The sequence below is a fragment of the Cinclus cinclus genome, chromosome 1, assembly GCF_963662255.1.
Source record: "Cinclus cinclus chromosome 1, bCinCin1.1, whole genome shotgun sequence".
Lineage (NCBI taxonomy): Eukaryota > Metazoa > Chordata > Aves > Passeriformes > Cinclidae > Cinclus > Cinclus cinclus.
Genome location: NC_085046.1, coordinates 35,806,908 through 35,819,189, shown reverse-complemented (window position 1 = coordinate 35,819,189; position 12,282 = coordinate 35,806,908). Strand labels below are relative to the sequence as shown.

The window sequence follows — 12,282 nt, the reverse complement described above, 5'->3', positions numbered from 1 at the left end:
TTCTTCCCCTGCTCCCTCCCCAGGATTTTCTCAGTAACAAAATATGAGTAAGAATACATGTACAAAAAAATGCTGTTCTTTGTCTTGCAGCAGCAGCAGCAGCAACAGCAACAACAGCAACAGCAACAGCAACAACAACCAGGTCCCAGACTACCCCCAAGGCAACCAACAGTAGCATCACCAGCTGAATCTGAGGATGAAAATCGTCAGAAACCCCGACCGCGAACAAAGATTTCTGTTGAGGCCCTAGGGATCCTACAGAGTTTCATACAAGATGTAGGCCTGTATCCAGATGAAGAAGCAATCCAGACTCTCTCCGCTCAGCTTGACCTGCCCAAGTACACCATTATCAAGTTCTTTCAGAACCAGCGGTATTATCTCAAGCACCACGGGAAGCTGAAGGACAATTCTGGTTTGGAGGTGGATGTTGCAGAATACAAGGAAGAAGAGCTGCTCAAGGATTTAGAAGACAGCATCCAAGACAAAAATGCAAACACGCTTTTTTCAGTTAAACTAGAAGAAGAGTTATCAGTAGAAGGGAACACAGAGATTAATGCTGAATTGAAAGACTGATCTAAAAGTATTATTTTCTTTCAACAGTGCCACTGGTATTTACTAATGAAATGAAAATTCCATATTGCATTGTGTCAAAAACCCTTATTATTCATTGTTTGGCCAATGAATCTTCCAAAACTTGCACAAAAGTTGAAAAAAAGGATAATGCAGACTGCACTAGATGTTTTACTCTGTTTTACAAACTGCTTCGCAGCAACAGATGAAGCGTTGAGGATTGTTTGATATTAATTTGTGTTCACTGGATACACTGTGAGTGTACCCAATAAGCATGATACCAGTGATTTTGATTCTGGAGCCTTCAGACAAGCATTACAACTTTTGTGATTTACTGTTTTTTTGTTTCTGTTTTGTTCTTGATTTTAATTATTACTGTAGCACTCCACACTTGATCTTTGAAAATCACATTTATTTAAAAAAATAAAATAAAAAGAGTTTGTTACTCTTGTTCTATTGTATGTTACAAAAGAACTATAGACTGTGGAATGCAGTTTAAAGATAACATATGCCAACAAATGCCTTGTATTATATGGCACTGCCGTAATTCAGATTTGTTTTCTTTTGGAAATAAAGGTCACTGTATTTTTTTTTCCATTCTCATTGTTACATGGTTTTAGAGAAAATGAAAAAGAAAATGTGAAACACAATTTAGTCCTCATTATTTATTTGTAGATCCTGCAGCATCATGTTGTAATTAATTTTTTTGGAAGTTTCCGTTAAATGTAATATTGCTTCTCTTGTTACCATACTGATTTTTTTTCTATTTATAAATGTATTTTGATGGGCAGTAAAACAAAGTGTCTTAAAAGTTTTAAATAGAGAAAATGTGCTTTACACAGTTGCCTATAAAAAGTGCTCTATGTTATCCAAGCAATTCATACTATAAGCTTCACTCTTATTGTTGTATGCAATTTTTACTATCATGCAAATAAGCTTAGGTAAATAAAACTAATAGATCACCTTAGAAACTTATGCAATTAATGTGAAAATAATTGATGTTTGCAATGTGTCTTCCTTTGGTTTACAATCAATTTTAAAGCTACAGCTGTATAAATTTTCTGTATAAAGGTGTATTTCTTTTTTATGAGTTTATTGCTATGAAAACACCAGTTATTTTGTTACAGCTGGCTGTTTTTATAAGTGTATCACAATTTTCTTTATGCAGAAATGTTCTGACTAGGAGTGGTTATTGACTGTAACTACACAATTAAAATTGTTTGTATGGTATGATATGGCAGGGTTTGTCTGCGTATGTGTATATCTGGGAGGAATAACTTGTTCTTAGTGCACATCATACCTTCTTGCCACCACTTTGTTCTCCTTTAAAATCACAGGCAGATTTTTTTAATGACCTTCTTAAAATTTGAATTTAGATAACATACTTCAAAAAGAAACACAGTTTGGTTATGAAAATCATAACCTGTCTTTTCTTGGTTTAAAAACTTGCCTGCCCAACAGAGATAGCAGGATATTATTGAGTCAGAAGGCTATCAGGCATAAACATATTTACAGTTCCTGGCAGTAATGCACTTATAATGGATACAGCTGGTTTTATTTTACACTAGAATTATGCTAACACTGTTCCTTGCACTAATGTATAAACATTAAAAAAAAACATTAATAGTCATAAAATAAATAGGAAAGATGGGCTTTGCCCATAGCAGTCTCCTTCTAAGCAAGATTATTTTTAATGATCACTAATAAGGTTCTTGATAAAACCATATCAATTGGTGACCTCTGAATTTATGCAAGGCTCGTGTCTAGGCTTAAGAGCAGTCTGAAGCTAAAAGTTATGGAGTACTCACTGTTCTAGGAGAGAAATAGCTCACATGCAGTATGGCTCGGGATGGGGATTCAGCTCAGTTCTTCCCGAAATAACTAAAAGTTTGCAAAACACAACATGAATTTCAAAGGCAAAAATGACTCAGCACATGTATTGGTTTAGTTCCATTAAGTTCATAAGGAAATTTAAAACTGCTTCAGGTTGTGCTTTGTCTCAATGTCCTTGTGAGTCCATTGAGCAGCTCTTAGCTACAGCACCTCTTGGCTTCTCCCAGGACTGCGCTGGGACTGTACCATGGTTTGGGCTTGGGATCCAGTCCAGTTTGAAGAAAAGCCTTAGTACCACTCTGGGAGGGAAATAAGCCTTAGGAGGGACACATATATGTAATTTGGCATTGCATTCCAATAAAAAGGTCGTAAAACTATGTTCTCGCTTAAGGGACTTGTAGTAGCTGTAAAACTATTGATAGCCCACAGCTATGCTTGTCACTAAAAGGAAAATTGAGCCTAGTCAAGGGAAGTCACTGTGATCATGGTTGGATTTCTTCCCTTATTTCAAATGGCATTGTTGCTTTGTACAGCCATGCAGACTGAGCTAGGGCTGACCCCAGTACACAGCCAAGGGGCAGGGTATGTAGCCCAGGCAATACAAACTGTTTTGGTGGGCAGGACAATACTGCTGGCACCCTTGGGTACACTCTAACAATGGTACACACTGCATACACAAGGCAGAAGGGGAAGTGAAGGAAAGACTTTCCTGGAATATACTTCTCTCCACACTAAACGCTAATACACACAGCAATCCAAATACCAGAAAGAGGGCAACCCTACAAGAGCATAAGAAGAAATGTTTATAAAGTAGTCTTTGCTATTTCGCAAGCAATTTCCTTTTCTTTTATCATTTTATGTTTTATGGGTGCTGAAGTAGAGGCCATGTGTGCTTGCAGATGGTTATTATAGCTGTTTCTTTTCCATTATCTTCGTTGTTCTTTCTCTTACTGTAGCTGAGGTTATCTTCCAAATGGTTTGGCCTCTGTAGTCACACATTACCTGCACAGGAGTTCGAATCACTGCCTTTTTGTCTCCCAGTGGGTGGGCTGCAAGCACATTCTTTTCACTTGGCCTATGTGACCAAAAGCATTTTTGTTAAATCTTTGGCAGTGTTTTCAAAGGTGATACGGGTATTAAGGAATCCAGCTTCCTGAGAATGCAAGAGATTTGTACTGTTAGGAGTTCAGCTACAACAAGCATATGCCACCTTGACTCATGACCAGTTATACTACCTAGAAAATTACCTTATGTCCTTTTCTGTTCCTAAAGTTCCTTTTCTCACCATCTGGTGGAAACCTACCAAAAAAACCCCCCAAAAATACAAACAAACAAACAAACAAACACACATTTCCACTTCAGCAAAGATTAAGAAATCAGACTGGAATTCTGTAATGAAGCACAAAAGTTGAGACATAAAACCGCTATTAATTGGGAAGTTGTTAGTAACTCACTGAGTAGGGCTTCTCTGAGTGTATTAAATGAGTATTTCATATATACTTAGGGAAGAATGGGGAAGGAGTATTACTAGGAATAGAATTTAAGCTGCAAAGAAAGCCAAATGCCTAAAAAAAGAGCCAAATGTGTGCTGGGAGGGGATGGCAGGACTTAGGTTTTACTATAAAACTTAAGTATTTATCATGTTTTATAGTGTTTACAATAAAAAGCAGAGTATTTTTACTCCCTGATGATTCCAATTATTCTGTATTTAACTGACAAGATTTACGTTTATATGCTAGAATCCCCAGTGTGTGTTTTTCCACCCAGAAAGAAACCCAAATAGGCCCCATATTCCAAGAGTTCTGAGGCCTGGGGATGGTCTCAAGCCCCAGACACATCTGCAAGTTGCTTATAATTATAAAAGATTCCCCACCCTACGATGCAGGGGTTTAGATCTGTGTTTTGTATAACTACTTAAATTGATAAGATGACCCAGCAAAAACTGTCCATGTTTTTAAAAGTAAATTATTACACTTTTTTTTTTTTTTTTAAGCTGGGAAGGTACAGCAAATGGAGAAAGGAGAAGGTTCCTCCAAACCAGTGATTTTGCTGCAATGATTTACAAAGTCAGTGCTTTGATTGCGTGCTGCGAAAGCACCAAATATTACTAAGTTAATTTGCCAAAGCAAATGCTCCATATGTTAAGAGCAGTATAAATTCAATATTATAGAGGCTCTACTAGAACATCAGGTATTACCAATTCTGCTTAACTTATTGAACTTGTGCTTTGAAGTCAGGTACATTGCAGAGACCAAAGGTATTTTTATTTTTACATAATGATTTATATTATGCTTTGAATAACAGTCCCATAGCAAAGCAGGGATATAAATATACTCCCAGGCCTTTTTTTGCACACAGAGGTAATTTAGGTTGGTCTCCTCACAGTGCCTTGCATCCACACACTCTTTTACTACAACAAATGAGCTAATAATTCAAACTGCAATAAGTGATCCTCCTTGGAGCAGGAGTAGTGCTACTTGGCAGTGAGTTTGTTTGCTTTCAGGTTCATACAGGAGCCTTCCTGCCTGTTCTGCTGCTGGCAGCCCTCCCACTATCTCACACTGTATTGTTTCATTTTGGCCTGACCCAGGCACTCTTCCTGCTCCAGGTCATCTTGGCCAAATGTCATCTCTGCTGGTTATACGCCATTACTCAGGTATATGTGCTACAGGTGAATATGAGGCAGCAAGAACTGTGTGTGTCTCATGTCACCCACCCTTTGTCACTGCCATTCATGCTGTGACCCCTTGCAGAATTGCTTGAATAAGCCACTTGCATTGGAAGGAGTGGCACCTGGAGTAAACCCACAGGAGACAGGTTGCTTCTGAACTGATGGAGTAGAGGGGACAAGGAAATATGCATTCCAGAGGGGAGAAAGAAGAAAGGTCCCAGAGAAAGATGAAATAATTAGGAAGGTAACAATAGTTTACCCTTGCATGGGGGATCAAGCTGTTTTGCAAGGTACGCTGTGGCGATACTGAAAATACTACAGAGTACTGCCAAGACTCCATGGAAAATACACAATTGTCTCCAGTTGTGGGATTTGCACTGTCAGGCAATATCTAGTTTAATACAAAAACCTCCTCAGCAGTCCATGGCTGAAGAGGTCCCCTATCAGTTTGTCTCTGGTACTGTCCCTGTGCATAAGCTATACAGGATCTTTTTGCCCACTGCTGACATGTTACCATGGCAGAAGCAGCTGGTACTCTCTTTCTAGGTTACTTGCTTACCATACAATGTGCTAAAGTAGTATTCAGGCTGTAAACCCTCTCATTTTCTTCCAGGATCACATCCAAACACTAGCAGTGTGCTTGCAGCCTCAATCCTGCTTTTCAGAGCGGTCTCCTTCTCCTTGGACCAGATGTGCCCCAGCAAATACGTTGTATAGCTCAGATGTTTATCATAGTGCAAGAGAACAGAAAAAACATTACTTTTGTGGGTGCAAGAATATATAAAACACACACAGTTCAGAAGTTTCGGAGCAAATAATCTGCCCCAAGAGGCTTCAGAGAGATATTTCATACTGCTCTAGTCATCCCAAAGAAAAGTTCATGTACAATCCTACTGTAGTTGCAGAGGACCTTCTGCCAGAACAGTATTTGAAACAGAGGGTGCTCTGTTTAGCTATTTGCATTACAAAATAAACATTCTTTGCAGTACAAACCCTGTTGCACTTCCCCATTTACACTCAAGCAGGATCCTGTCCTGGTAACAAGCAACACTGCCTCAGCTATTTGTCTCTTGTATGTGCCCCATCTCCAGGGGGCTCCCCTGAATGTGCCATGCCCCAAAACAGCTTCAGTCTTCTTCACCCTCCCATCATCAACCATGGCCTTTCATCTGCAGTCAACATTTTCACCTGGGAAAAGCAATTTAGAAAACAACTTAACTCAAAGCAAACCAGAGCAGGGAAAGGTAAACTAGGCTGTCTTTTCAAAAGGGAAGGAAAAGGGATTCTTTATCATTAACAGCATGGCAGCTTGCACTGTGAAATAAGTAGATGCGTTGTTGTTGGCTTGCCTTAGTAGGAAAAATACTATATCCCTGACCTAACAACTATTTAATACCAGCTGGAAGAAGAGTAAAGAAGACGGAAAAAGGAGGAAAAGAGCGTGAGAAGAAATAGCTAAATAAAATATTACTGGGGGAGTCATGCCTAGAGAACTACAAGACTAGTTTAAATTAAAGGAAATCTGAGCTAGCAACAAAGAAAAATTAAGTGAGGACCAGTCTGTGGTTCACATACTGGACGTCCTCTGAAAATGGGAAAAGAGTGAACACAGCAACAGTGTTGTTTCAGAGGAATGATTAAGTAGAAAAGGCTTGTAAAAAGGCAGCTCAGCTTGCTCCACAGCCATAAGTGATGCATGGAAGGTGAATACAAAAAGAAAATTCAAAACATCTTGTAACACAACCAGAAGAAATGTTTGAAATTATCAACTATCAGGATTAAAAATCAATAAAAGGGAGCATTTTTCTGCACTTCCAACTGCTGAGCTCACTGCTATACACACCCCTTCACACCAAAAACACAAATGGCTTTTAAAAAAGTGCAAAGAAATTGTGGGGACAAAAGGGTTGATATTCTTTTGAAGAGGCCAAGAACTATTTTCCACTCTTTTACTAGACAGCTGGCAATCCAGTAATGGCATCCATATGGACAGTGTCCAGCATCCAGACAGTCACTTAGAGTCCTCCATAGTCACAAATGTGACAAATTCAAGTGGGCTGAAATTTGCTGTCTTCTTAGTCAGGTATGCTAAATGCAGTTTGTGCACTTTATTCATTATATTCTTCATAACCAGATTTTTAAAAAACTGATTTGAATAATTTCATTGAGGAGTAGGTCAACTTTTATTTACAAAACATTCCCTCCCACGCATGCCATCATGAAAATTTATACCCTGATCATTTTGGTCATTGCCATGGTACCAGTAGAGTTGCTGTTCACAACTGTGTTCCAACTGTAACAAGAGTAAAGTAGGGCTTCTTTGACCCCATTTGCCTACAAAACTGGGCCATTTTTTTTCTGTTGTTGCCATCATTTTTTCAGCTTTCCCTATGCACATCCCACTTCTATTCAGGTTTAGCTGACCTGTTCCTTTCTGTTCTTCAAAAGTCCTGAGGAAAGGTTCACACAGGATTAAAAAAAAAAAAGAAGAAGAAAAAGAAAAATGTATTTATTTACGTCATCACCTCATAAGCCATCTCTCCCAAGCTTTATAAGGATACACTCCAGGATGGCCAAGAGACCACAGGAATGTACTGGTTTGAGTCCAGGTCTGCTCCAGTTCTTATTGGGTTTTCTGAGCACACTCTGGGTGATGGGATGGTCAGTGCTGGGGGTACCTCCCCAGGGCACCAAGCAGTTCATGAGCCTGACACCGCTTGCAAACGCTGTTGGACAAAGAGAGCGCCGTGGGAAAGCAGATCAAAGCAATGTGATTGCATTTCACATTTGATGCAGCTCATTCCTGAAGCCAGAGTGAATTGCCTAATCCAATGTATCATTTCAGTGCAGGCAGACCCTTGGGCTGGCATCATGTCCCATGGAGCACTGCTCCAGTGTGCAGCATCTGCCACCATCTGCCCTAGGGCTTGGCTTCAGATTGCCCTCCTCCTTTCCACTTCCTTTTGGGAGATGCTTTGCACGAACTTTGCAGGCCAAAACTCAGGCTGTTTCAAGCCCTTCAGGGCATTTATTACTCTCCCACTTCCTCGATTACTTGATCTTTGATCCACACTCCTGACCTTTAAAGATTCAATGGGGCATTTTCCAGTGATTTAGCTTCAATTTCACTCTCTATTTTTTTTGGAAATAAAAGTCTATCTGCTTACCCGTTGTGTCTCCTCTTTAATCAATATGTCAGCTGTTGATCACAACCTCTGCCAGCCAGCCAGTAGATGGGACAATTATTCTCACAAGGACTTTCAAGTCCAGACTTTTAACCCACAGGGTCTAACACGGAGCAGCTGCAAGAGCTCTGAGTAGCAGCTGCCCCTTTTCTACTGCAGCTGCTGAGCTGCTCTCCTGATGGTCTCTGGCTACCTTGCTAGGGCAAGGGGAAAACTACTTTGTTTTCTAGGCATCGCAGTGTAACAACATAGTTCACTGCTGCTGGAATAAATGAGGTAAAATGCCGTGGTCAGCTCCCACCCGACATTGTCATGCTGCAGGTTAGGGTATCTGGAGTAGTTCTTTCTACCTTGTACCCAGCCAGCAAATGCATGGGAGGCACGAGACACAACAGGAAAGCTTTTCCTGGCCTTATAGTCACAGAGCACTAAGACTAGGGACAAAAATATTTAATTTAAGGCCATATTACCCCACACCTTCTTGGTTTTGCTGTAAGCACTGGTCATCAGTATCAAACCATCTGTACTGTTAGAGTTGAGGGATATAAAGCTGTAGCTGCAAAGTGTTACTGCTGATAGTCAGAAGTTATGTGCCACATGCAAGTCAAGCAGCTATAACTGCAGTTTTCTGCCTGGACGTGTGGTCTTTTATCCACTCCTTCAACACTGGCGTCTGGCCGGGTAGGCAGGAGGGCATTCATGACTTTAAGGAAATTCCTTCCTTCTGCTGATTTCTCCTTCCTGGGTTCTTCCAGAACCTGGTTCATGTGATTCATTAAGGGAAAGAAAGACACAAAGTGTATTCATGTCCACTTGCTGAGTCCTTTCATAGTACCTCAAAGTGAGTTACAGGGCTGGCTGTAGGGTCAGGAAGTTGTTTCAGTGGATTTGTGCTGATTTTTTTCAAATGGTCTATCTGGCTGTGTAATCAGCTGTTCCATCAAGGCACCTTGATGCCCTGCAGGGACATCCCTTCCAGCAGGCAGATGAGAGGGTCCTTCAGCACAGACCAATGAGTCTGCTGGGTCTGTGTAACAGCATGTCCATGGCCCAGCACTGAAACAGCACAGGGGAGAAAACATGTCAATGGGAAGGATTTCCATTATACTGAAAAAGTGGAAGAAACAATAGAAATGGGAGGGCAAAATAAAGAAATAAAAGACAAACAGACAACATAAATAAATGTATACTGATAAATATACACCTTATCTATACTAATGTCATTCCAGTATTTCCTCCCATGTCTTGCATAGACTTGCTAGTTTTACACTCTGACAGAAAAAAAAAACAAACAAATACAAGCTATTTCTTCCCCAGTGAAGGGAGTGTTTTTAACTTTGATGGACTTGGATTATTCTAAGTTCTTTTTTATTATTATTCTTTCTTTTGGGTCCATACACATGATGTTTATGTCATCCACGTATGGGAAGAGGGGGAGGAATGGGTAGGCTTGACTTGTGCTAACTGTTGACAACAGTTGTTTAATTTTTTTGCAACATGCACCCAAGTATCATGAGACTGAGTAAAATATAAATAAATATGGTCTTTGGAAACCCCATACATCTTTATGGCCTACAATACCTTCAAATCATGGGAAAACACATGTTTATTTGTTTGTTTGTTTTGAAAAAATATTTTGGTGGCAATGCTACCTCCCATCGCTGTAAACAAGGTCAGGAGGCCAAAATTAGTCTGTCCTATTTTGCACAAAATAGTCAACAACTTAAGATGTTTTTGCAATAATCAGAAAATTATTGACCGGTGTCAACACCCCCTTTCTGATAAACTGTTGAAATGTTAATATTCTTGGCAAAATTGTTTTTGCTCTAATTACTGTATCCATCTGCTCTATAAGATTGATTATACTGTGAGAATGTTTGTTCTCTTGTCTCCTGCAATGATGGGCCTCTCCTTGGCGCAGAAATAGTCCTGCCTCATCTTTACACAGAGACAAACATGTAGCAGAAATCAGAATAGGATTTATTCAAGTCCTATGGAGTTGAATAAAAATTTCTTGAAGGAGTTAATACAGTAGACATTAACTGCCTCTTGGATGGACCAACCCTTGGAAAACTATTGCCCTGCCTCAGATGAAAATAGCTGGCTTTCACCCACCATGGGTATCAGTGACCAGGAAGGCCACCAAAAACCTGGGAGCTCACAAATGCTGGCATTTCTGCAGCCTTACTGATTCAGCTGAGGAGAAGTTTGGCTACTTGGCAGTGCCAGACCCCCTCTGCAACAGCTCCTTGGCAATGAGCAGCTGAGCTGTCTGAGGAGCAAAGTGTTTCCTGTCTGATCTTCCATCAACACCTGCAAAGGTTAATATTACCTGGATTGGATGGGTTATTTCTGGAGCCAGTATGTAATATATGTGCTAACTGTGGCATGAGCCAATAAAAACCCAGTAAGAGTAATGTCAAGTATTAATCATTATTAAATCTGATTAAAGCAAAACAAACCACACAAAACCCCCATATGTTTTCTTCTGGGGAAAAAAAAAAGCAAACAAATACAAAGCCAGTGGAAAAATGATTGCTTTATTAGAAAATCTGCTTTCTCATGGCAAGTATGGGAGAAATTTAAAAATTAATTTTATTTTGTACTCCTATTTCAAAATACATGCACAAAAACTGTTATACTAACTCAAAAGGTTTCTTTTCTTTGAGCATTCTTGAGCAGCACCTGAACATTTTAATTGGAAGATGATGCTTTTCTCATGCACACAAAATAAAATTCAGCAAAAACATTTCTTTTAGAAATACAATTTTCAGTTAAAAAATTTTAAAAGCAGCTATCATTTTCCAGACACTGAACTATGTAGTCATGTCTAGAGCATTCAAAAGCCACTGATATTCAGGCTGAGATTTTTTTCTAGGTTTTTCACTTTAAAATAGATTTAAGGTCTTTGCAAAAAAATGTTCCAAGTTCTTGACTCCATAGGGTGTCAATGCATATGATTATCCTTACAGAAAGAAGCTTAAGGGCTAGAAACTTCCCAAAAGGAAGGAGGACTTTCTAGATATTGGAGGGATGGCTTTTTCACAGTTTTAAATTCATGATGTATGAGTACATATAACTTTTCTGGACCTGGAACTGCAACACAGCCTAAAGAGCATCTGCATTCATTTGCACCTTTGTGTTAACCCTTCATTTATGCCAGCAGGGAGTATTAAGCTGTACTCAACTAATGCAGGCTGCTTTCAGGTTCCCAGCTACTGTTCCATGCAAGAACACTTTCAGAAATGTTTAAGGGAGAAAGGGGAGAAAACTAACAGAAAAAAATGTTATTAGATTTATTGGAGATAGTATGGGAGAATGAGGTTTGTAAGTGAAATTCCACCTCAGAAAAAGATGCTCTATGTCCACTTCCTTAATGTGCTGTTACACTGCTTAGCAATTTTTTTTACACTTGAGAAATATTTCAGTGGGAAGAGGGTGACTGTAGTCCAGCCTGTACAGAACATCTCTCCTGTCTTCTTTTGGGCTTACCTTCTCTTCCCATTTCCCAAAGCAATTTCCAGCCTTAAGAGCCAGCAAAATATCTTATCATTCCTTCCATTGCATTAGCAGGAGAAATGCCAGGAGACATCCTATAGGAGACATGTAGTAGAAGTTCCTGCAGACTTCTTGCTTCAAATAGGGTCTCTTAGGCTTGGCATCAACCATCAAAGACTTCTACTCTGCCAGTACTTCCTCATGTCTTTGTGTCTGGTGACCACCATTAAAAGGACTTCCAACCCAGAAAATACAGGGTTTGGCTATTGCAAAACCTGGGGACTAAGAAGATTCCTTTCAAAATTAGCAAAGTAGTAGTTAGATACCTTGCAGATGTAAGTCTGAGGTAGCTTACAATTAAATCAGAAGGGATTTCTAATCAAAATTGGAGCTGACAGCTATTTTAAAGTTATTTTTTAAAGAAAACCTTTTCAAGGTTTATGATTCTAGCAAACACCATGGCAAAAGTATCCCAGAAAGTTTTGACACTAAAATCTCTAAATCTCAGAAAGGAGAAGGATTGAA

At 39.5% G+C, this 12,282-nt stretch overlaps 1 protein-coding gene across 1 annotated transcript in view; it reads left to right on the top strand.

Annotated features, from left to right (window-relative positions):
• SATB1 (SATB homeobox 1) overlaps positions 1–1,606 on the top strand; it is a 73,357-nt gene extending 71,751 nt beyond the window's left edge. The window contains exon 13 of the mRNA XM_062496201.1: positions 91–1,606. Coding sequence (XP_062352185.1) covers positions 91–573 — 483 coding nt within the window. The 3' untranslated portion in view covers positions 574–1,606. The remainder of the gene's footprint in view (positions 1–90) is intronic.
• The last annotated feature ends 10,676 nt before the right edge of the window (positions 1,607–12,282 follow it).